Below are 26,833 nucleotides of genomic sequence, written 5' to 3'. Positions count from 1 at the left end.
CCCATTAGATGATATCTGCAGAGCAGCTACATGGTCAACACCGCACACTTTCACTAAACATTTCTGTGTAGATGTGCAAACTAAGCTACAGGCTAGTGTGGGCCAGGCTGTACTCAAAACATTATTGCAAACCACTGCAACAGATACGGGTGGTCGCCGCTAACGGTGGGTACTGCTATATAATCTATGCACAAGTGTGTAATCTGCAGGTCATATGCCTCAAACGGAATATGCTATTTACCAGTATGCATCTGTTTCTGGCATGTAGAGCTGCAGATCTGCACACGCCCATCCGCCTCCCCGGCTACCTTTATCTGTTCCAGTTTATCTTATTTAGATGATACACACATGGGTATCTTCACTGTTATTACTACGCTCCATCTTTCCCTGCTGGAGAAAAACAATCTGAGGATGGAGCCGAAGCCCATGCCCAATACGATCCAAAGGAGGAGTCACCGACCTCGTGACTTCCAAAGACTTTCCAAGAGGAAAAACAACTGCAAACATCCGGGCCCAACACCAGATGGCGATCTATGCACAAGTGTGCAGATCTGCAGCTCTACATGCCAAGAACAGATGCATACTGGTAAGTAGCATATTCCTTACTCCACATCAATCACCTGGAGTTACTAGCCATATTCCTAGCCCTAAAGGCATTCCTGAAACAAATATCAGGCAAGGCTGTCCAAGTCTGCACCGACAATATGACAGCCATGTACTACATAGAGAAACAAGGCAGGACACACTCCCTACAGCTCTCTCAACTGGTGCAAAGCATATGGAAATGGGCTATTCCTCAGAAAAGTCTTCTCGTAGCTCGACATGTTCCGGGAGTCCAGAACAACATAGCCGATATTAAGTTGTCAGACGCAACAGATTCATTAGTCGGAACTTCATCCGCAAGTTCTTCAACCATTTTTCCAGATGTGTGGGCAACCAGAGCTAGATCTCTTCGCCACACACAAACGCCAAATGCCCAAGGTTCGCAGCCAGATATCCACACCCATTGTCCAAAGGCAATGCGATATGGATGAATTGGTCAGGCAGATTTGCGTATACTTTTCTGCCTCTCCCACTCATTCCACTGGTGGTGTGCAAACTGCAGCAACACTCATTGACTGTCATCCTAGTTGCTCCAACATGGGCCAGACAACCGTGGTACACCACATTACCAGAACTATCCGTAGTCCCGCACCAAAAACTACACCTCTTCCCACACCACTTAACCCAGAACCGTGGAGAGATCAGACACCAGGACCCAGCACAGCTCAACCTAGCGATCTGGCTCTTCAGGTCTTAGAGTTTGGTTACCTAAACCTTCCCCCTGACTGTATGAATGTTATCAGAGAAGCTATACGCCCCACCACTAGAGCCTGCTATGCAGCCGAGTGGAAACTATTCGTGATATATTGTCATAACGACTCCATCAGTCCTTCAGATGTGTCTATTCAACACATCATAGGTTATCTACTGCATCTCCAAAGGTGTAACTTAGCGTACACATCTATTAGGTTACGTCTCGCTGCCATAGCAGCCTACCTACATAATAGACAACACTTGTCGCTCTTCAGGGAGCCTGCCATCAAGGCGTTTATGGAAGGCCTCAAAAGAATAATTCCTCCCAGGGTGCCACTCACCTGTGTGGAATTTAAACATAATTCTCCGAAGATTAATGGGCCCTCCCTTTGAACCCCTACACAAATGTGAGATACAATTTCTAACATGGAAAGTTGCTTTCCTAGTGGATATTACTTCCCTTAGAAGAGTCAGTGAGCTACAGACACTAACTATTCAAGAACTTTTTTACAACTCCATCATAAAGTGGTTCTCAGAACCAATCTAACATTCCTCCCTGAGGTTATTTCTCCCTTCCACCTCAATCAGTCTGTGGAGTTGCCAGTATTCTTCTCGCAACCACAAACAGTCGCAGAAAGAGTTCTTCACACTCTAGATGTTAAGAGTACTGCTTTATTACATTGAAAGGACAAATCCTTTTCCAAGACAAGTTTTTTTTTCGTGTCTTTCTCACCACCACATAAAGGCAACCCCATATCAGAATCTGGGGTAGCAAGCTGGATTGTCAAATGCATACAGATTTGCTACCACAAAGCAAAATGTACATTATCTGTTCCTCCTAAAGCCCACTCAACCCGAAAGATAGGGGCTTCAATGGCATTTTTAGGGATCATTCCTTTAGATGACATCTGCAAAGCAGCTACATGGTCTACACCGCACATATTCACAAAGCACTATTGTGTAGATGTGCAAACAAAACAAGCTAGTGTGGGCCAGGCTGTACTCAAAACACAATTTCAAACTACTGCAACAGATACTGGTGGCCGCTAGGGACGGGTACTGCTATACAATCTCTGCACAGCGTGTGATCTGCAGCTCATATTCCTCGATCGGAAAATGCTACTTACCAGTATGCATCTGTTCTTGGAATGTAGAGCTGCAGATCCACACTACGCCCACCCACCTCCACAGCTACCTCTATCTGTTCCAGTGCTATCTTATTTAGAAACAGCATACATGGGCATTTTTTCTGTTTCTTACAAAACTCCATCATTTCCCTGCTGGCAAAAAAACAATCTGGGGATGGAGCCGATGCCCATGCGCACTTTGATCCAAAGGAGGAGTCACCTATCTTGTGACTTCCAAAGACTTTTCCAAGACCAAAACAAGTACTAACATCCGGGCCCAACACCAGCTGGTGATCTATGCTCAGTGTGTGGATCATCAGCTCTACATGCCAAGAACAGATGCATACTGGTAAGTAGCATTTTCCTTGCTATCTATTACATCTACAGCGTTCAAATTTAGCGTACACATCCATACGCTTACATCTAGCTGCGAAAGCTGCATATCTACAAAACAGACAGCGTTTGTCTCTTTTTAGAGTACCTGCATTTATGGAAGGACTTAAAAGAATCTTTCCCCCAGACTTCCACCTGCTCCAGTGTGGAATCTTAACATAGTTCTTACAAGGCTCATGGGTGCAGCTTTTGAGCCATTGCACAAATGTGAACTACAATTTCTCACTTGGAAGGTAGCCTTCCTCATAGCCCTCACATCTCTGAGAAGAGTAGGTGAGCGTTGGGTACTAACCATAGAAGAGCCATTTTTACAAATGCATCAAAACAAAGTGGTTCTTAGGACTAACCCCAAAAATCTTTACCTAAAGTAATTTCTGCCTTTCATATTAACCAATCTGTTGAGTTAGCTGTGTTCTTCCCTCAACCATCTTCAGTGGTAAAACGTGCTCTCCACACATTAGATGTGAAAAGAGCATAATTGTACTACATTGAAAGAACAAAAACTTCCAGGAAAACAAAGCAACTTTTTGTTGCCTTTGCTCCACCCCATACAGGCAATCCAATATCAAAATCAGGTATTGCAAGGTGGATAGTTAAGTGCATTCAAATATGCTACATTAAAGCTAAACGCACATTAACAATTCCCCCTAGAGCGCATTCCACTCGTGAACTAAGGGGCTGTATGGCATTTTTAGGAAATGTATTCATAGATGACATCTGCAAAGCTGCAACATGTTCTACACCACACACCTTTACAAAACACTACTGCATAGATGTGTTAGCTAGACAACAGGCTAGTGTGGGCAAGACAATTTTACATACACTGTTTACTCCAGTATTGGAACTTTCATAGATTCCCATAGCTTGTATCATTTCCCGTCGTCGGAATGAGAGTCTCGGTAAAATAAAAAATACTATAGCAGTAGGTACAAAAGAGAAGAAAAGGCCTAGGCCTCATCTCATTTTGTAGGTTATCCACCTAAATAATGCAACAACCAATCAGATCAGCCTCACCCCATAGAACCCTCCTTTGAGAGCCTCAGATTTTCACGTTGTGCAAGGGAGTCTCAATTGAGCTCTGCTCATGTCTGACAAGGAGAAGAAAGCTTTATTCAAAGCCTGTGCCACCTGTTGAAAGAAGAGGCTTTATGTGGAGGACAAATATAAAGACTGTATTTTTTGTTTGTACCCTGACCACAAGGCTACTGACTGCAAGGTCTGTCGGACCTTCTCTTCAAAGACCTTAAGAGACCGTGAGGGACGTCTACTCACCTGGCTGCAAAAGTTAGTCACGGAATGACCCTGTTTCGAGTGACAGTGATGATGCCTCCTCTGCGACTTCTTCGGGGAGATCTCAAAAACAGGGTAGGTCTTCACCTTCAACTTCTACTGACCCTCCTGCCAAGGCTTTAAAAAAGATCTCTGATAGGTCTGACAGGCGTAGTCCCATCAAATCTCCTCACCGAGGTGTAAAGGAGAGGGAAGGACTGGTTCCTGAGGTAAAATCTGTTAAGAAAATAAGCCTGGGGCCTTCGGTTTCGCCTCCACCCTCTGAGAAACCAAAACTGTTAAAAAAAAAAAAAATAATAATAATTTTTAAAAAACGCTTCCGTCCCACCTGAGGGGAAAGCTGACTGTAAAATCTGTCTGTCGACGACAACATCAGGTCTGTCGACGACCGCATCAAGTCCGTCGACGACCGCATCAAAAATTCTACCGGCGTCGAATTTGGCTCTGTCAACTGGCTCGTCGACGAGAACTTCGTCTCCATTGCCCTTGTCGACGACGGCTTCGTCGATGCTGCAACCTGAGGTACCTGTTGCTATGTCGTTGACTAGCTCGACGATGATGTTGGTGTCGACGACTGCGACGTCTATGGCTTCCAGCATGGTGCTGACGACGGTCTCGACGACAGTCCCGTCGACGATTGCCCTTTCGTCGTCGACTGTTCAATCTTCGTTGGCGATGACTCCGTCGACGATACAAAAAGTGGCAGTTTCGATAAGAAGACGCCGGATTACCCCGGAAATGACATCTCCTCGGAGAGTGACACCACTGCCTCTGCCGCTCCTTTTGGAGGAGGAATTTTCAGAGGAGGATGACGGTCCTTACGGGGATGCATATAGCCCATCCCAGTTACATGTAAAATATCATGACTCGGACTCTGAGGACTGTTATATGGAGCAACAGCAATATCTGCCACAATCTAGGTGTCTGGAACAGTCGCAACAGGGCATGGTGGCCATGCCGTCTTCACTCATTGCTGATCTCCAATTCATGCTGTTGGATTACAGAAAGAGATTTCCAACTCAAACTTCCGGCCAACAGTCAGTTCAAGTGTCTCAACCTCCACCTCGATCTCCTGGTCCAGTGGTTCCTCCGCTTCCCCAAGCTCCGGTTCCAGAGCCTCTGGAACCTCCACAAAATGTGGTCACACTTCAAGATGACTCATCAGATGTTGAGCAGGGCAAAGTCTGTCCCAGTCCCAGATCCACATAGGGAATGGGACGAGTACATTATTCCGGATCCCGCTTCTCCGGATCTGTCGGACTCTCCTCCAGCGGATATTGGAGGTTTTCACAAGTTAATGGAACGAGCTTCCAAACGTTTCGATCTTTCCATTCCATAAGTACAATCAGAATGTTTTCTTTGTGATTTCAAAGAACCTTATAAGAAGTCTGTCCGTTCTATCCCAAATTGTGGGCCATGTCTGGTATGAGGGGATAAAAGTTATGAAGGTTCCCGCAGCTGTCATGCCTATTCTTCCTTGACTGGAGAAAAAGTACAAAGCTCTAGAGGACAGCCCCGCTTGTCTGGTCAGCCAGCCGAAACCGGACTCTGTGATTTCTCAAGCGGCCCAAAGAAAGTCGAAGAATCCATCAGCGCCCCTCACCACACCGCCCGATAAGGATGGTAGACGACTAGATAATGTTGGGAAGAGGTCCTCTTCTATGTCCAGTCCTGTTCAGGGCTGCTAATGCCTTTCCGATTCTTGGACGATATGATCGCCAGATGTGGTGCGACCTATCCCCGTCTTTAGACCAACTACCAGTAGACTCTAAGGCTGACGCCAAGAAAATCCTGGAGGAGGGAGAACGTTCCTCTTCGGAAATTGATTGCGCAATGGACATTGCTACTACTGCTTTCCGCTCTCTGGCAGGAGTAGCAGTCCTTGGACGGCAAGGCTGGCTTCGGGCCACCTGGTTTTGCCCGAATGTCCAGAATAAAATCCTGGATTTGCCGTTCGATAGGAAGCACGTGGACGATGCACTGCAGGATATAAAAAAGGACACGGAGACGGCGAAGTCCCATGGGACTTTTCAATACCGCAACGTGCCTCTCCGTGGAGCGAGAGGAAGAGTTTTTTCTTCATACAGGGGTGGATACCAGCAGCTGCGCTATTCCTCCTATTCGCAGCCATCTCAGTCTTACAGGCCCCAGTATTCTCAACGTCAAGGCCAATCGTCTTATTTCTCTCACCAATCCTGTAGAGGACGACAAGGGTGCCAGGGGAGAGATTCCTCTAAGCGCCAATAGTGCCTTCCCAGCTCGGTCTACTGTTCCTTCCCCCCCTGTAACACCAGTGGGGGGCAGGATCTCTCGATGCCTCCACAACTGTCAACTCCTAACATCCGATCGGTGCGTCCTCAATATGATCCGATTTGGCCATACACTGGAGTTTCAACACCAGCCACCCTCCAGAGCCCCTCGCGCCACTGAATCCAAACATCTGCATCTTCTACGTCTTGAAGCTCACCAACTACTTCTCAAATGAGCGATAGAACCAGTACCTCTGTCCCAACAAGGCAAAGAATTCTATTCCCGGTTCTTCCTCGTTCGCAAGACCGTAGACAAATGGCGCCCAATTTTAGACCTGAGGGAGCTCAACACCTATCTCATAAAACTCTCGTTTCGGATCATATCTCTGCAGGACATTTTGCGGCTCCTCAATCCAGGGGATTACATGGCCACCCTGGTCTCGAGGGCGCATACTTCCATGTTCCCATCCACCCTGCCCACAGGAGGTTTTTACGCTTTACAGTAGCCAAGAGCCACTTCCAATTCAAGGTCCTGCCTTTCGGACTCAGATCTGCGCCGTGGATATTCACGAAGGTCTTAGCCCCAGTCGCAGCGTTTCTCAGAAAACAAACGCTAGAGGTTTTTCCTTATCTGGACGACTGGTTGGTGAAAGCACGGTCTTCTCAGACAGCATCAGAAACAGTCGAAATCTGGGACTTCAACTCAACAGGGAAAAGTCGGTCCTCTGTCCTTCCAGGTCTGCCACGTTTCTGGCGGCTATTCTGGACACAAGTTGTTGCAAAGCCTTTGCATCAGAGGGAAGACAAAAAAAATTGATCACTTGACAAAATACTGTAGAATAGACTTTGGTTTATAATTCCTGTCTGGTGAGGGGCACACTATTCTGCATTTACTTTAAGGCATCCCTTGGTAGATGATTTTCCTGGGAACTGAGAGGCCTCATCTTTACTTGCTTAAAGGTCACTCTGCCTGGATAAGGACTTTTTTGAGATTTCCAGTCCCTTGCATGGTGAGGAAGAGATTAGATGCTGCAGGATTGGTTTAGGCAGACTGGACATATGAGCCATCAGTTTTGTTAGGCAAGCTTTTGAATCATGACTAGCCCAGAATGTCATTTTCAGCTAACACCAATTCACTTTAATATATCTTTCTTATCGGTATAACTTCCAGGGCTGTTTGAAGGGTGAGGAGGAGAAGATGCCGCATGGTCTTGCACCCTCAGTTTAAATTGGGGACGATAAAAGATAAGACAACCTTTTGGAAATTGATTGGGAAATCATAAGGAATCCAAGCCGTAATCTCCAAACTATAGTAGAGGAAACCCAACTGAAGAAGAGTCCCACGAGAAACACTGTTAAACACTTGCAATCTTAGTCTCTTTTCGAGATTAAGAATTCCCGAGAAGAGATATCTAGAAGAGCTCCATTGCTATAAAAAGTCAGAAAATCCATTCTAGACAGAAAAAAGTAACGCCTGCCATGCACTAAAAGGATATGTCAAGCCAGTAAAGAGTTCCATGACCACATAGAGGAATAAGGCTGAGGGGCTAGAGTGCAGACTACAAAATGGCCGCCACCTAGTGAGGCTCTGCAGGCTGTATTGAAAATCCGACCGTTATTGGGCGTAACAGGTGAGCGCTGCAGTCCCTAAACCAAGGGAAGTGGCATCGGAGCACTGGGGCAACTGGCGGGCGCAGTTTAGGGGCCGGCGGTTGCATAAGATGGTGGCCTCGCACCCTGAGAGGAACTGCTAAACCAGACCGGCGCTGTGGGTGAGGTAGTCTACTGTCGGCTCCCCGTTTCACTGGTGCGTATATTTGCCTGAGCGGACGACCGAGACGAGCGGATATTGGCCGCTGGGCCGCGGTCTGTGTGCGGCTAGCGAACAGGTCGAGGTCCGGAACTGGCCTCGGACTGATCCCAGAGGAGGTTGAGGCAAGAGGCTGGCAGGAAGGCCTGTGGACGCCGAAGAGAGTGGCGGCCCCGCGGGTGTGAGCACACGGGGGGAGGAGGGTTCTGTTGGTGACGGCCTTCCCCCTCGCAACGCTACTGCGTGACCAGCGCACCACATTGCGGGCCTGGGAAAAGGTTACCGAGCGACCAGGGCGGAGCAACATCTGAGATTACAGTGGAGAATTGGATGGCGCAACTCCCCTTGGGTCCGTGACTGCCTGGCATCCTCTGGCTCATCGGAGATCCACTGAGCACAGGATCCACTGCCACGCAAGAACCCGGTGAGAGCAGCTGCGTGGAGTAGGGCAATAGACTGCTGCAAGGGCATGGCCACCCTCGGGAGGGGTGTCCTAGAGAAGCCCCCCCAAATCCCCCCTGCGTGGGCAGGGCGACGAGAAAAGACCAGAGTTGCTGGGCCGTTTCGAGCACCGCAGGTGACACGTGAGCAGGGCCAGATCAGGTGCAAGAAAATAGCCTCAGTTGGACGGCCGGACCTCCACTTAGTTCTGCCTGAAGATTGTGAAAGGCGTGCTGAGTGGGCTCAGAAGCGGTGTGGCTGGCGGTGGGGCTTCGGGACCTAGCAGTCACAGCTACTAAGGCGACCACAAGGTGTACCCGCACATTGTAGGGCGGCGCAGGTGGCTCAGGAAAGGCAGCATTGTTGTGACGCCCGCTTGGGGGCAAGGTGGTGAGCCATGGGCAAGACTGACACCAAACAGCCCAAACTTTTGTTTGGACCGCCCAAGCCTCCCCGTGTGGGGACCCTACCTGAAGGAGAGCAGTCGACGGCGGACATGGCCTCCACACAGTCAGCGGAGCCAAACATACGCAAAATGTTCAATGAACTGAATCAGTCTGTTCGAGGCATATGAGCTGCAGATTACACACTGTGCATAGATCGCCATCTGGTGTTGGATCCAGATGTTTGCAGTTGTTTTTCCTCTTGGAAAGTCTTTGGAAGTCACGAGGTATGTGACTCCTCCTTTGGATCGTATTGCGCATGGGCTTCGGCTCCATCCTCAGATAGTTTTTCTCCGCCATCGGGCTCGGATGTGATCTTCGCGCTCCGATTCCGAACAGTTTCCAGTTCTTCAATCGACGTGCAATCCTCACCCCAATTCGCGGTATTGTTTTCAATCGCGATCTCCACACTCGGCGCGGCTCTCATCGATCAAGACCTTCGATTCCAGTAGTCGACGGCCTTCGGGCCTACCCCAGCTCCGGTACTGGCTAATGGAAAGGACTCCCTTCAAGAAGTGCCCTTGATGTGGGTCCAAATTCCCCCACACCGACCTTCACGAAGTATGTAACCTCTGCCTCTCCCCTGAACATGAGGCTTGAGATTGTCCGGCGTGCAAGTCCTTCCGGTCCAAGAAAACCATTCGAGACCGAAGGGCACGAAGAACTATGGCACACTCGTCGACGGCGATTCCAGACGACATCTTCGGGGAAGGCGTCGACGCTCCAGAAGAACAACACACCGACGAGGGCCTCGTCAGCGCCTCCGAAGCCTACAATTCAGATGTGGAGGACATCACTCCGGCACAGAGGGTCGTGAGTACCGAAGACCCCCCCCACCCTCGACAGCACCGAAAAAGGCTTCGGTCACGCCTTCGCCTCCAGGCCTAGGCAGGATCAAAGAAACTGCTTCCCACACCGCACCTTCAGGACCGGTAAAGAAGCCTATTAAGCCTTCCTGCGGCTCGGGCTCGAGCCAGCCCACCATCGGTGCCGAGAAACACTCCTCCGTACCGACGCCGAAAAAGAAAATGGCCTCCTCCTCGGCACCGAGCTCCATACCGAAACACTCTGCGCCGAAAACCAGCTCCTTGGTACCGACACCATCCCCGGAACCGAACAAAAGACACAAGGCCACTGACACTGATAGCTCGAAGCCGAAAACCATCTCGGCACCGAGTAAACAGGCAGCCTTTTCCAGGCCGCATAGTTCCAAACAGCGGACTAGCGCAAACTCTAAAACAAGAAAACCCACGGCCCGACGCCTTCGGCGCCGACGGACAAACCACCCTCGGAAGAACTTTTTACACCTGATCCATTGCAAAAGACATTGATCAAGGACCCCAAAACCGGACATTTGATGCTCAGCATCAAAAAGAGACAGCTGGAAAAGCCTGCCCAAGCTCCCCTCCTTCTCCCCCACCCCTCATCATACCCCCACACCCTCTCCGGATGATGATTATGATGGTCTATGATGATATAGGGAACATACCCCATGACCTACCTTCAGGGGACCCCATTCCCACAGGCTCCCCAGACCCATGGGACGACTATAACATCCCTGACACTCCTAACGTCCCGCAAGGGCGGTAATCTCCCTCCTACGAAAGGGGGGATAGAACAGGTTCCTACCAACCAACAAAATATGAGGGTCTACCGCCTATATTTTCTCATACCAAAAAGGGACGAGATTCTACGGCCCATCCTAGACCTCAGGCCTCTAAACAGATACATACACTCAGATCATTTTCACATGGTAACACTTCAGCAGGTAGTTCCACTGCTCTCCCACAACGATTTCCTGACCACTTTAGACCTAAAAGACGTCTATTTCCACATTCCTGTGCACAACTCTCACAGGAAGTTCCTCAGATTTGTAGTGGACGGCCAACACTACCAATTCAAAGTACTCCCGTTTGGAGTCACAACAGCACCACAAGTATTCACCAAGTGCCTAGCAGTAGTGGCAGCACACCTGCGCAGACAACACATCCATGTGTTCCCATACCTAGCCGACTGGCTAATAAAAGCCAGTTTATACAATCAGTGTGTACAACACACGCACGCCACTATCCAGCTACTTCACCAACTGGGCTTCACAGTAAACCACGCAAAGTCCCATCTCCAACCGTCCCACGTAAAACAATATCTGGGTGCCACTATAGCCTACCCCAGTCCTGCCAGGATAGCAAGTATTCAGGCTCTACGCGACAAATTTCAGCCACAACACACTCTTGCAGCTAGAGTGTTCATGCAACTAATAGGAATGATGGCCTCTTGCATAGTCATAGTACATCACGCAAGACTCCAGATGCGACCTCTCCAAGAGTGCTTAGCGCCAATGGAACCAGGCCCAAGGTCAATTAACAGATCTGGTGTTGGTAGACGGTCGTACCCATCGCTCTCTGCAGTGGTGGACCACCAAAAACTTTTCCAAAGGGCGACCGTTCCTGGACCCGGTTCCTCAGATAATACTGACAATGGACGCATCGTTCTCCGGCTGGGGAGTTCACCTATTACATCACACCATGCAGGGCAGATGGACACCTCAACAAAAGTTACTCCACATCAACCATCTGGAGTTACTAGCCATATTGTTAGCCCTAAAATCTTTTCAAGCACAGATTTCAGGCAAGGCAGTCCTAGTCCGCACAGACAACATGACAGCCATGTACTATACACAAAAACAAGGCGGCACACACTCTCCACAGCTCTGTCAGCTAGCACAGAGCATATGGAGATGGGCCTTACCCCAAAAAATCTTTCTCCTAGCCCAACATGTCCCCTGGCTTAGTTGAAAGTAGCAGTGCTTGCAAATGAGACTGCAGCATACCTCTGCCTACTTTAGAAGCTTTGCAAATATACTCTTCAGAACATTTGACATGCTTTTAGTTTCTCATCCTTGAATTGGCTGCCTTTATTTAAGTTGCTGTTGTGATTGAAACAGGTTTTAGAGGTTTTAACCTAACTTGCTTTATGTGATGCTAAACGTTACGGAACAGTCTAGTGCCTGGTATAACAAAACCATGTTAAAGACCAACATCAGTTGATAGGAAATCCCTGGTATTAACCACTGCTCCTAATTCATTTTTTCTCAGGAGTCAACCGAACAAAGCTGCACGACATGATTGCAGAGCTTGGAGATGAAGAACTAGCTCATATCCCTGCTGGAATGCTGAGCCCTTCCCGGGTCCCAGCATCCAGGATAACAGACCACGAAGGAGGGAGAGCAGAGGAAGGTAAAGGGCATTGTGGCTTATTTATTTATAATTGAAAAACCTTCGTTACAAACCCAGTTATCTCTGGTTAAACTGGTTAGGTGAAGTCCACTGACATGCAGTCAGCAGTAGGAGACTGTGGTGTGGCAGTGGGAAAAAACTGGAAGTCTGGTGGAAAGGAAAAGAAACTGAGGCTACTGGAAACTAATTTAACAGATGCAAAACAGGAGCCTAATCAGGTTGGGAAAGTGCATAATTTTGATGTTTTTGCTTGAATGTGAGTTGCTAGCCAGGTGAGTGGGGAAGTGATGGAGGATGAGAGAGAAGAGGGGGCTGTTCTTTAGTATTGTTGCTCATATGGTGAAGTGCCTATCACCATTTCCTTTTGTATTTGCATTTGAGCTGATCGGTGGGGTTTGAAAAGTGTCCCTGTGCAGAATCTGTGGGGTGAGTGTGAGGTCCGATTCCTATCTGATGGTCAATCTTTCTCCCTTCAGTCACTCAAAGATGTTTCTTATGTAATCCACCATAAATACTTGAAAGTTTGACATTCTTAATGAATGACTGCGGCCATAATGTCTATGGTGATGAGGGAGGCGGGCATTTTGTGTAGACTAAGTTTGTGAAAAGTGCTTTTGATTTCTGCATTTTTCTGGACTGACATGCTAAAGCTGTCATTCATGTGACCGCTTTGATTTTTATGTTGCTGTACAGAAACGTGCAACTATCTCTGCTTATGTGCGAGATTATAGAACAAATGTAAATAGATGTTGAGCATGTAATACTGACCTACAAATTACCCTAACAATTGGTAAAGCCTTCTAGCCACTTTTTTGTGACAGCAGGACATTACTCCTCAAGAAAATGATTTCAAATCACATCCCAGCTATTTAGTGCAATCCAACACTATGCCACTGTGCACAATAGCAAAAACCAAAGGAAATGATGGACGGAGTGTTGAACACCGGTCCTAGGAAGCGTGTTTCCGGTCTAGGGAAGGCATGGCTTGGCAGTTCGGGCTGGACTGTTCCCAAGAGGCACAGGGTCAGACTGATTTGCATATGGCCATGTCTGAACTGGGGTGGCAGAGTGGGCTAAAGAACGGTGATGGATCAAACCCAGATCTGTTGACTGGGTGTGAGTGTTTGATTGGTTCTGATGCTCCGTCCATCACCACCCCCTTTTGTACCACTGTGCACAATAGAGCGTCTTTCATCAGTCAGTGTGAGAAAGTGCCATCTTTCTTGCATGGTATGCCACCACTTTTTGCTGAATTGCTGAATGTACACTGACTGAGTGTGCCCTGGACTCCTGCCAATCAGGTGCCCAGGGCCTATGTTCCTTCCCTAAAACACACAAAACCCAAATTGACAAACCCTGGCCACATGTCAGCCCCTGGTAAATGGTACCCTAGGTACCCAGGGCCTTGTGACCAGGGAAGGCCTCGAAGGGCTGCAGCACTCATTGTGCCACAGTTAGAGGCCCTGTACCCTTACACATACACACACTGCCTTTGCAGGCTGAGTGTCTGGGTGCAAGACAAAACAAAGTCGACATGACACACTTCCCTGTGTGCCATGCCCATCACCTACACTGCCATGGCATACATCAGCCACCCCTCTAGCTGGGTGCCTTATGCCAATGGTGTGGGCACAGGAGCCCTGTGCCCCTACAGTACACAGGTCCATTCCTTTTTTTTTTTTTTTTTAATTCTTTATTAACAACATGAAAAAAAGAAAGATTAATACATACTATTCAGTTAAAAAAATCATAAACACATTGATACAAGCATTAATACAAGCAAGTGAATCAATATTAGGGGTATCTTACTTTTCATATCTACAGATTTACATATTTTCACCAATGACAAAAAAAAAGGGGGGGGGCACTTTAGCATTGTTTACATATTATACTTTGGATATTTCAGAATAGCTTACCCCATATCTTATTTAATTTACAGAGTGCCCGCACACCTCTAGTTTTAGCCAATGCTAATGTTTCTTTAACTAATCCCCACCATTCCATTACCGATGGGGGTGTTGATGAGATCCACACGCGAGCAATTGTCAATCTTGCGCTGGCCAGTAATATTGAAATTTAGTCCGCATGTCTGCCTATAATACTCTGGGCTCCAACCTCTGTTGCTGAAAACAAAACTGCCCTCCCTAATTTCTGAGAGGTCACTTCAGTTACCTTCGACCAGAAATCCGCTAATAAAGGACATGAGAAGAACATATGTTTTAAATCAGCAGCCTGTAAATTACATTTTGGGCATTTTGTACGATCACTAGAGTGACCATGGGATGACCACTTTGATATTCTTTCTGGTGTATAGTTTAGTTGACAGATTGTTCTGAATTGTTGTAGCCTAAGATTAGAGGAATATACAGAGTTGTTGAGTCTAGAGAAAGCACGTGATATAGTATTAGCTGTCGCTGATATCCCTGCGTTGTGTCCCAGGCGTTCAGCTAATCTATGACAGTTGTCTGACTTAAATGTACATAAGATTTTATATCCGGTACTAATTATTGATTTTATGTTATCCTTATATAAATATTCCCATATGACCGAGCCTGAAATATTCATCAGTTGCATGCTACGGATAAAATAATCTCGAATTTGAAAATATTTGAATTGCAAGCCCGGCATTATCTTATATATAGTCTTTATTTTTTCAAAAGTCATAAACCCATTTTGATCATATACATCACCCAAATATTTTATGCCAAAGCTAGCCCATCGTTTACCCTCCATGTCCTGAAAAATATCTGGTAAACCTGGATTGCCCCATATGGGTAGTTTATCATGATAAAATGATGCATTACAATTAGAGGCAATGGAGCTCCATATGTTTACAATATCTCGTGCGACCTTAAATTTAACCTGCTTGAAATAGTTCGGATCATTAATTCTATATAGGAACATTTCATGTTCCTTGCCAAGCATAAACTTTAAACAAAAAAGGGTGCATTGCATCCTACGGGGTGTATTAAACTTCGTAGCCGCCTAAAAAAGGCTGCCCAAAAGTATAATTTAAAGTCTGGAAAATCCAGACCCCCTTGATTGTATGGTAGCTTAAGTAATCGAATAGCTCTACGAGCCTTCTTATAACCCCATATGAAGCTACCACAGATTCCATCTAATCGTTTAAAAAGGACATACTTAGTCTTAAAGGGATAGAACGAAATAAGTAAAAAAACTTAGGCAGTATTTTCATTTTGATTATGTTTATACGACCACTAATGCCTATAGGAACCTTATGCCATTTTTTAAGCAGTTTAGCAGTCTCCTTAAGAAGAGTCTCATAGTTTATTTCTATGATTTTATCTATTTTATTAGTTAATTTAACCCCTAAGTAGGTAGCCATATTGCATATCCCAGTTGTTATTTCAGCATCTTTGTAATTCATTAATACTTGGGTTTTATTGATGTTAAGTCTGTAGCCAGATACCAAGCCATATCTTTCTGCTTCATTGACCACTTTATGCAGTGCTGTTTTAGCATCCGCTGAATATACAGCAATTTCATCAGCATATGCCGTGATTTTTAATTCATTTGAGTTATGTACAAAAGGTATAATCCGAGCTTGTTTTTGTAATGCTAGTAGAAATGGCTCTATTGATAATGCAAATAAAAGTGGTGAGAGAGGGCACCCCTGTCGGGTACCCCGTAATATTGGAAACTTTTCAGATTGTAGTCCTGAATAAGCTAGTTTAGCTGTGGGATGATGATATAGAGATTTAATCAGATGTAAAAATTTACCTTTACTGCCATGTGCAGATAATGCTACCCAAAGATAGTCCCACCCCACTCGGTCAAATGCCTTCTCAGCATCTAGTAATATCATACCAAGTGGGGCTGCTTTTATTTTTGCAACATCGAATGCTGCTATAGCCATGTTCACATGAGATGTAGTGTCCCGTCCTAAAATGAACCCGTGTTGTTGGGGTGAGACAAGTTCCGGCATTATTGGTGCTAAGCGAGTTGCAAGAATTTTAGCGTAAATTTTTGCATCCGTATTTATAAGCGAAATGGGTCTATAGGACCCACATTCCTCTGGAGGTTTATTCTTTTTTTAAAAAAAAGATTATCCGAGTCGTGTTCTAAGAATCTGGAGCGTTCCCCCCTATTTCGATATGCTTAATGAGTTGAGTAAAAACTGGAAGTAATTAATCTAGGCATAGTTTATACAATTCTAGGGGGATTGAGTAATCTCCAGACGCCTTACCTGATGCCAAAGAGGCGATGGCTGCTTTAATTTCATCGTGCTGAATATCTTCTGACAGTAATTTGGATACTTCGTTAGCTACCAGCTTTTTTAAATGCGTCTGAACATATTTTATAATATCAAGCATTTGTGGCTGAGCCTCTGGTGTATATAATTTTTGATAGTATGTAGCAAACTGCGCAAGTATCAGGCTTGGTTGTTCATATAACTTGTTGTTTTAACTTTTAATTTTTTTAATATGTGTTTTAGCTTGCTCATCAGCCACTTTAAAAGCTAAGAGCTTCCCAATTTTTTCCCCACTTTCATATTGGGACAGCCTGTATTTATTAATTTTAACCGCTATCTTCTCCCTGAATGATTTTTTTTTTTTTGTTCCTCATTTACTGCCATGGTTCCAGACTACTGAGAGCCAACTGTATGGGTGGTGAGAGGTGCGAGTGTACCGTTGCGCTGTCACAGCCGATGCTGGAAGAGCAGTAGATGACAAGTCAAATACAGGAGCCCTACAGCTGCCGCGGCCACCTCAGCAGCTCAACCCCTACTAGTCAACCGACAGAAGTTAACCAACTTTAAGGTTATATATGCCGTTGCCGTTAAAACCTGCGAACCTGGACGATAGAAAAATGAACCATCGGAAAAGTAAAAAACAGCAAGATAGTACTATGGCAGAATAATAATTGGAGCTGGGGGAAAAAAAAACAACAAAAAAACCCCAGCTAGCTCAACAAGTTCAAACCAGGCCATCCAGCAACTTCCAAAAGTTTCTCCTGTCACGATTACCAGCCCTGGCTATGTCTAATATAGAGAACTGGAGCAGGGATCTACGCCACTCATAGAAAGATGGTGCAGTGGGTTCTTTCCAGCGTTTGCAGATTTCTCTACGAGCCACCATCATTGCGTAGAATAGAAGATTACCAGCCATTGATCGTGTGCAGTCTGTTGTTCCAAAAATTACTAGCTTCAGATCTATTAATATCGGACGCCCCAGCCAGGCCGAGAGTTTGCTACTAATTGCGTCCCAAAATGGAGTTAAGTGAGGACATTCGAAAAACGTGTGCATCAGTAGCCACCATAAGTCCACATCTCGGACAAGCCACCGGACCACCAACCGCAAATTTCGAAAGTCTTTGTGGGGAATAGTAAGCCCTGTGTAGTGTAAACAAGTGATTCCTGCGTAACCTAGCTGGTTTCACTAATTCCCACAGCAGTTTACAGGAAAACAACCAAAGATCTACGAGATTGGGGGTCGGTACCAAGGAACTCCACAGCTGTTCCGGGAGAAGAAAATCGCCATCCATTTCATCCATTATTAGGGAATACCATAGCGAGACCTCCTTTTTTACAACAGGCTGATCAACTAAGAGGGTTTCCAAGTGACTTTCTCCCCCTAGAATGAACTTATTAGATCGTGTGGGTCTCATTGTTACTGCTTGGGCCCAACTTACTATTTGTACATATTTAAATCTTGCACTTTCCAGACCCTATAATTCTTACAGGGGACTTTAATATAGTGCTGGATCCAATATTAGATAAGACCCCCCCGCAGTAGACAGTTGACCCCGTCTAAAGCCAGAGCCTTTTTGAGTTCCATGAAGCAATATGGGTTCACTGACATTTGGCGGGCAAGAGCAGGTACAAAACCAGGTTTTTCATTTCACAATCATAAGTATCACCATCAATCCAGAATTGATTATTTCTTGATAAGTCACGCTTTGGTCGATTCTGTTAAAGATATTTCTTACAATCCTCCACACCTTTCAGACCACTCTGCTGTTCTTCTCGAGATAGTCGGGGTTACTAATCCTCTTACTACCCCCTGGTCATTTGATAGATCTTTACTCTCTTGTCCCCAAGATGTCCTGTCTATCAGAGCTGACACTCTTGAGTTTATGCATATCAATATTGGATCCTCAGACCCTCGGGTCGTTTGGGACGCATTCAAGTGTTGTCTTCTTGGATTAATAAAAAATAAGGTAGTATTTCGAAGGAGGCAATACGCGCAGGAGATATCATCCATTGAAGTTGCGCTTCTTCAAGTGCAAGCGGAAATTAATCTTAGTAGTCAAGACCCTACAGATAGATATCTTGCTCTCCAAGAGAAACTTGCTTCCCTCAAAGCGAACCTGGCCTCCGTATTAAATGAACGAATTTTGCAAAAATGGGAAGCGAGTAAATTATCGCACTTTGAATATGGAGAAGGGGCATGCAAGCTGTTGGCCTGGAAGGCTAAATCTGATAGGACGCGTAATATAATTACTGCTGTAACATCTCCCCAGGGTAATGTCTTCTCGGATTTGGAGATTAGAACCACTTTTAAAAACTTCTTCCAGAACATCTATCAGGAGGACAACAACATTGACTCATCAGCTATTGAGAGTTGGTTAACGGGTATTTCTCTTCCAAGATTGTCGGATCTGCAATCTGAAATTTTGGAAAGGGAGGTAACTAGGGAAGAGGTAGAGGGGGCTGTGCGAGCCTCCAAGGCAGGGAAAGCTGCTGGTCCGGATGGTTTACCGGCAGAGCTATACAAGATCCTAGTTGAAGAAATGTCTCCTTTTCTTACATCGTTGTTTAATCAAATCTTAGTAGGAGGGGTCATACCACCAGCAACTTGGAATGACGCTTCCATTACTCTTATATTAAAACCTGGCAAACCCCCTACCGATTGTGGCTCCTACCGCCCTATATCTATATTAAATGCAGATTACAAAATCTTTGCCTCTCTGCTGGCAAGAAGGCTGGGTCGAGTCATCCCAACATTAGTACATCCTAACCAAAAGGGTTTTATTGGAGGCCGCCAGCTCTTCGAGCTAACATACGATCTAATAGGGGCCATCGATATGGCTACTTTGAATGCAGCTCCGTTGGCCATTTTAACACTCGATGCCACCAAGGCCTTCGACAGGGTCAATTGATTGTACCTGTCGGGGGCCTTGACCAAGTTTGGTGTGGGAGGAAATTTTCGAGGGGCTGTACGGCTGCTATATAATCTCCCCACAGCTCGGATACTTGTTAACGGTGGTCTTTCTGATGCATTTGTTATCTCCAGAGGGACCCGTCAGGGTTGTCCTCTTTCCCCTCTCCTATTTGATCTCTACATTGAGCCTTTGGCTCAAAAAATACGCGAAGAACCCTCCATCATACCCTTCGTATGTAGGGGATGGGAGAAGGTTGCGTTATATGCGGATGATCTCATGGTTATGACCTCTGACATCGACTCTGCCTTCCCGGCTGTCATTGGGCTGGCTGTGGAATTTGGAAATGTTTCTGGATATGAGGTAAACGCAGCTAAAACAGAAGCATTGGTGTGGAACGATGTCGGCAGCAGCTTTAGTAATGGCTCAAATAAGAGTCTTCGTTATTTGGGCTTAAACATTACTAAAGATATCTCTCTGATCGCCCCTACTAATTTTGCTAGAATTGCAAAAGAATGCCGCAAATTGATGAGAGCTTGGCTACACCTTCCCCTTACTGTAATTGGTAGAGTTAACCTGGTGAAAATGTCTAGTCTCCCTAGGGTTTCTTTCTTGTTTAATACAATTCCTCTTTACTTTGAACCCGTTTTATTGGCTAAACTCCAGAGCGAGATAAGCTCTTTTATTTGGTGTAACAAAAACCCATGGATAGCCTGGAAAAAGATAAGGCGTCGGAGAGAGAAGGGGGGCTTGGCAGGGCCCGACCTACAGGCTTATCTCTGGGCATTCCAGCTTTCTCACTCACGTATGCTTTTAAAAACACCTTCTGGCGTGGGGATTGGCAATTTGTTTGCCACTCTGTTGAAGTGCGAAATAGCTGGGCAGTCTGGTTTTCTGTTTAAATTCGGAGACCCCAAATTCTTCAAAAAGGTCAAGTTGAAGATCCTACAGGGCCTGGCAAGAACTTGGGCAAAAATAAAATCCTGCACTAAATTAGGTTATTACTCTAGCAGAGCTCCTTTATGGGACCTTCCAGAGGCGCCAACCTGGCTAAATGACGCACTGGCTTCACCACTCGGGGAATCTGGGTTGGCTGTTTGGGGGGATCTTTTTGTGGAAGGGACTTTGCTCCCCTGGGAGGACTTAGTTCGTAAAGTAGGGCCCAATCTATCAAGATTTATATATGTAAATATGCTCCCTGAATGATTGCTTTAGTAATGATTTTAGATCTATTAATTCATACCCTATAGCTTCTAAATTTTGAGAGCCATTTAATAGTGCTTCTGCTTGTCGATCCTCTATAGTCTTAATATCTTTGATAATCTCATCTGCCTCTGTTTTGCGCTGCCTGTTCTGTCTCCAAATATATTGCTGTGTGAATCCGCTGATGCTGGCCTTACATGAATCCCAGACTATTGTTGGTATTGCAGAGCCATTGTTAATTTCCAAATACTCCCTAAGATGTTGCTTGATGTTTGCTATGTAGGTTTCATCTGATATCTAGGAAATGAGAAATCCCTCGTCTGTTTCCTTGCTAATGGTATCTTAAGAATCAAGAGGATGGGGTTGTGATCTGAGGTGATCCTGGGACATATCTCCATTGTACAAAATTCTATGATTTCATCTGGTACCCAAGCGATATCTATACGGAGCATAGTTTATGTGCAGCAGAGTAATAGGTATAGCCCGGTACGTTAGGATATAATGTCCGCCAGACATCTCTAAGAGCATGTATTCGTCCTAGCTCATTAATTGCTATACGTGTCTTTTTCATCCTCTGAAATGCATGTCGTCTTGTAGTGTCTATCTCTTAATTCATAACAGTTCAAATCCCCCATCACAACTCTATCGCCTTCCCAGCTCAGCAGTTCAATATTCAGTTTATCTATTATTTGATCATTATTTGAGCCATATACTACGCATAAAACACATTTCCTACCTTCAATCTGAGTCTGCACAATAGCCCACCTACCACTTTTGTCCGTTAATGCTTTTTCAATTGTACATTTTAGATGTCTATGCCTTAAAATAGTTACGCCTCTAATTGAAGTATCTTGATCCGAAGCTATGATAATTTCATATCCCAGCTGTTTAAGGAGCCCTTCATCTTTATATGCTATATGAGTCTCTGATAATAAGACTAAATGTGGATTATACATCCGCAGTTCCTCTTCCACCAAACATCTCTTGTTCCTGCTATTAAGGCCTGCAACATTCCAAGCTAAGATCTTTACTACAGCCATTCGATAAGAAGAAACCCCACTTTAGCATGCAATATAATGCCAAATTTCGTGCTCTTATTCTGTATAAATTTCATGTTGGTTTTTTAATCTTTTTTATCCTTTTTAATCGCTATCTTTTTATGCATCATAAGATCCCACCCCAACCTCCTAGCACCCTTCCCACCCACCCTGTTCCCTAGAGGAGGGATCATCCTCTTCTAATAACTGCCGCTGATGTGGCAGTCAACTAGGGCTTGGCTGCTCCCTAACCCCTGGTATGAAGACCCCCGACCCCCCCCCCCACCCCCCAACCATAGAGAGAAAAAAAGAAATAAGTAGAAAGGCCAGACAGGCCTGTAGTTTATATGCTTATATTAAGGCAGATCAAGAGGAAGATTTTCTTTTTTTTTTTTCTTTCCCTTCCCCTTTCCCGCCTTTTTTTTTTTGGAGTCCCTGATTCAGCCTGAACTTTCCCCTTTCCATTTCTGCAGCATTTTCTCTGCCTCTAATCTAGAAAGAAAAATATAGCTCTGCCCATTCTTAATAACTTTAAGCCGAGCAGGCTCTTGCAAGTAAGCTTGGACGCCAAATGCCTCTAGTGGGTTAATCAGTTGCTTCAACTGCCATCTCCTATCCATCGTACATTTACAAAAATCTGATCGAAAGACCAGAGAAAGAGAGTCCACCACTACGGGTGATCTAGGACTGGCTTTTAGCGAGACAGCTTGACGCAACAGGTAGTTGCCAAAATAGAGTAGGAATGGCCTTGGATATTGGAGATTCTTCTGACGTTGTACTATCGGGAGTCTATGTGCCCGCTGGATCTGGCAGTCCCAATCCCAATCCCCAAATTCAGGAAAAGCCTTCGGCATAATCTGAACAATATAAGCTCTGGGGTCCGCTCCCTCCAAACCTTCAGGGATCCCAAATAGCTTAAGATTTTGTCGTCTGTCTGTTCTCCAAATCCTCCAGTTTACTCTGTACTTCCCTTAGTTGTACTTCTTGTTTCTCCACAGAACTAGCACTTCTAGATGAAACCTCTTCTATATTGACAACTCTCTGTTGAAGCTCCGCCATCTCTTCTGTCACACACCATACTTTCTCCATTGCTTCTTTCATTGTCTGCTGGATTTTTCCGTTGTCAGCTCGAACTTGAGAAAAAAATGCCTGTGTTTCTTCCCTCTGCTCATTGAGAGCTTGCAATATCATAGTGAGCATAGCTGCTTCCTGGCCCTGGCCCTGTCCCTGAGCATTGTAATGGCTATATTCCGCAGGAGCTTGTTCTTCTAGGGGAAGAGAGCAGGAAGCCAAAGATAGTTCTTGAGGTAGTTCTAAAGATGGGGTCAAAGAGAGAGGTGCAGAGGGTGTAGTGTCGCTATTGCCTGAGGTAGGAAGCTGCCCAGCGACAGCATCCTGGGTGGTTATTTCTTTCGCCGGATTTTGTGCCGGCCCAGAGCATAGATGGTCCTCCGTTCTAATTGGTGATATTTCTGTTGCTGACATAGGGTCGTCTAAGATGTTCCCACCATCGGTAAGCCCCATTCCTGATAGCCTAGCAATAGTCTTCTTGATCCCACCTTTAGACTGTACCCATTTCCTCATTGGGCTATTCTTCAAGTCCTCTTTCGTATGCTTTTCGGGTGCTATGCCTGTGTTAGATAAGCCTTGCGCTTTCTTAAGTTCTTTAGTATGTTTTACTTTTTTTAAGGGATCCGTTTTAGTTATTGTTTTCTTCTTAGATTCCCTTTGAAGGCGCTGTTCTCTTGATGTTTTAGATATATATTGCATATGCCCATTAGCTAATATGAGATTATCTGCTGCTGATATGGAGCCATCCAAACCCCTCAAGCTCTCCAGCTGCTCCTTTGGCATGCTAATATCTTGTCCATCTGGGAAATCAAGCAGCAGTTGATTGTCGTGGGCATTGCTATCATTGTCTTTGCTATTGCATCTTAAGGCACTGGAGCCATCGTCATTCAGCTTTAAGTTTGTGCCTTTATTAAAAGGACCCTGTGGTAACGTTGGCTCAGTTTCAAGCTGGATTTTGGGCTTGTTGGCTCTTAGACCTTCAGCGTCTAATTGATACTGATATTGAGTATCTTGAGTGTCTTGAGTATGTTGAGTGTCTAGGCAGGTAGTTTTTTGTAGCTGAGAATTAGTGCAGCCTTGTTTGGAATTATTAGCTATAGCATTAATTATTGTCTCTGCTAAGCTGTTATCTCCGTAGAGTGGAACATTCTCGGTAATCTCAGAGATGTTTCCAGATTGTAGATAGTGGATCACCTGTCGGCCAAGCTTTGGGGGAGTAGTACTAGCAGAAGCCTCCAGACCTTCCTTGGATATCCCTGCCAAGCCGCTTGGTTGAAGATTCGTAGCTGACCCCCCTCCTGCTAAAGCTCTGCCGGTGTCAAAGCCTGTGCTGCTCCCACTCACAGAAGGTATCGATGTTGCTGGCGTCTCTGGTGGTTGGAGATTCATGCCTCGACCGCTCCTTGTAGGTGCCATTTGTTGAGCAGTCAGGTTACACTGAGATCTGCTATGGCTGTAGAGAGTGTGATGGGGAAAACGATATGCCGAGCGCCAAACCGGCACTCGCTCGAGATGTCGAGTCAGTAGCAAGCAGCTGAGGCGAGTCTGTAAGAGGAGCTGCATCCGGTCAGCAGTGCTGCCTGTAAGCCCCCCCCCCCCCCCCCCCTTTACAAATCGGCGTTCTCTTTCTCCTTTCTCCCGTCTTCAAAAATGTCTCTCTATGTTAAGATAGGCGCCTTATCTTCACGCCATATATTTAATGCTTTTTAACAGTTTCTCCCGTAGATTTTTGCCAGTGAGGGAGGTCAGATTACCAGGAGCCGCTGTGACCCGCTCCTAGAGGCGGCATCAACCCGCCATCTTGCCCCTCATCCTAGCCTAACCACACATCGTGAGGTATGTGATCCCTCTTATCTTTCAGTGCCACTTTTAATTCCACCGTACCTTGAGCTATGCACCTTTTCAAGAAATGCTCTTGCTGGGCTCCAGGCGCTCCGTCCGATCATACTCTGCTCACTGCACTCTGCCATCTGTTAAAATGCCAGCACTCCGCTCCGTGCAGTCGAATGGCTGATAAGGTCAGGGGAAACCGGCTGGCGTTTTTAAACGGCCACAGTTCACCTTCTAGCCTGATATAATGCCAGCACTCTGCTCAGCACAGTCTATGAGCCGATAAGTTCAAAAGAGGTAAGCTGGCATTCTGACGGCCACAGTTCATCTACCAGCATCCAGCTCCAAAAGCAGCTCAGAAACACAGCAGGAAGGCAGTTTTTTTAAAATAAATATCCGAGAAACTTCACCGTTGACTTAGTGACGACAAATGCCGCCTGCCTCCGTTATCGGTTTCTCGATGTTAGTGTCTGCTTTCCTCCGGCAGCCGCGAGCTACTCCAGGCGAAGGAATCTGCTTCCAGGGTCCAACATTTACTTTAAGTCTCAGGCATCTTTCTAGGGTTTTTTTACGGGCAGCCGGGAAAGCAAAGAAAACAAAGGATTCTTCTCAGCATGATACGTGCAGTCGCTAGCGAGCTAGCCAGGTACGACACTCCATTGCTGGGGGTGGGGCAGCGGCGTCACCTGTGGCTAAACGGAGGCGTGGTCCTCCTCCGTAGCCATCCTCCCCTCACTGTCGTTTAGGAAACCCAGGTCCATTCCTGAGCACTGTAAGTGCAGTGCTGCCATTTAAGAGTACATTGTGCTGAGAGCTCGTCAAACACGAACTCCACAGCACCATAATGGCAACACTGAAGACTGAGGAGTTTGGTATCAAACTTCTCAGCACATTAAACCCACACTGATGCCAGTGTGGGATTTAATATACCAAGCACCCCAGAGGGCATCTTAGAGATGCCCCCTTAAACCTAACCTACAATCCACGTCTGCTCTGAGGCTGCCACCCAGCAGACATGTTGCTGGACCCCTGGGTAGGAGAGCCCCTGCTCTCCTGGGCCTGCAACAATGCACATCCTGGGCGAGGTGCTAAATCTCCTCCCCCAGGATGGGCAGGGGGAAGCTTCAAAGGCATGCCGCCTCTGTGAGCTTCCCCAGGCCACTGCAACCCCCCACTCTGGCGGGAAGCTTTGGCCGGAAACCCCAAATAAGGACAGGAGATGTGCCAGCCTGCCAACCCCACCCCTCAGGTGGGGAAGGCGAGGTGAAGCACATCTCCGGGCTCTCGCCATCTTGAAGATGGGAAGCCCTACCCTATCAGGACTAGGCTACTGCCCCCCTCCCACAGGAGAGAGGCAGGATAGGGGGTGTACCCACCCCAGGACAGGGAGCCATTGGTCCCTGCCCTTAACCTACCTGTAACGCCCCTAAATCTAGTATTTAGGGGCACCCTGAACCTTCCTTCCCCAGATTCCGAAATCCAAAGAAGAGCTAGAAGAAAGAAGACCTGCCCTGCAGCTGCTAAGAAGAGGAAGACACCAACTGCTTTGGCCCCAGCCCTACCGCCCTGTCGACCCTCGAACCTGCTCCTGCTCCAACCCGGCATCTCTTGTGGCAAACAACCTCACAAACCCCGAAGGACCTGGCTACCTTTTGGCTCTAAGCCCCTGGGACTCCCATGAGTAGAGGCTCTACTCAAAACCTACCTCTAATCCCTGGCAGCAGCCCGGAACCGCGAACCCAGCAAACTCTGCACCAGCCAAGCCTGGCCAGTGCCGGAGTGAACAAAGACCACGAGGACGACCCCACGGCGACTGTGACCCCGAGTCCGGCACCCAAGGACCTCCCTCGACCCTCCTGAAGAAGCCTGCCGCCTCAGAACAAGATGCCCCCCCTACCGCGATCAACAGAGGGTAAGATTTCCCAACATTAAAAGGCAACCCTGCACGCGGCGCCCCGTGGCCCCCTGTGCCCAATCCCGGGGTACCTACCTATCCTCCAACTACCCAACTTACCTCTCGAAGTGGTGGTGGCACCTGAAGAATCCTCGTCCCCGAGCTTGCAGTCTTTTTCTAAACCGGAGATTTCCCATTGAAATCAATTGAGCGCCCGAAGGCTCAAAAGCACCCTGCACCCAGCCGCCCGAGTGGCCCTGGCAGTGCAACCTCTACACCTACCTACCTACTTCCCCACTTGCCCTGAGTAAGTGACCAGGAGCTCAGCTCCCACAGCCGTGTGGCTTGCTAGTCAGCAGCCACCAACCAATGCCCCCCTATCCCTCATAGG

General features: G+C 46.5%; 1 protein-coding gene across 3 annotated transcripts in view; it reads left to right on the top strand.

Annotated features, from left to right (window-relative positions):
- The window catches only part of STRN3 (striatin 3), a 900,588-nt gene that overhangs the window by 451,070 nt on the left and 422,685 nt on the right, over positions 1-26,833 (top strand). For all 3 annotated transcript variants that reach the window (XM_085627373.1, XM_085627372.1, XM_085627371.1), the window contains one exon: positions 12,145-12,285. In XM_085627373.1, the coding sequence (XP_085483499.1) occupies positions 12,145-12,285 (141 nt within the window). The remainder of the gene's footprint in view (positions 1-12,144; positions 12,286-26,833) is intronic.

Source organism: Triturus cristatus, chromosome 9 (genome assembly GCF_964204655.1).
Source record: "Triturus cristatus chromosome 9, aTriCri1.1, whole genome shotgun sequence".
Taxonomy (NCBI): domain Eukaryota; kingdom Metazoa; phylum Chordata; class Amphibia; order Caudata; family Salamandridae; genus Triturus; species Triturus cristatus.
Note: the sequence above shows the minus strand (reverse complement) of the source record. Positions and strands in the feature narration are given on the sequence as shown.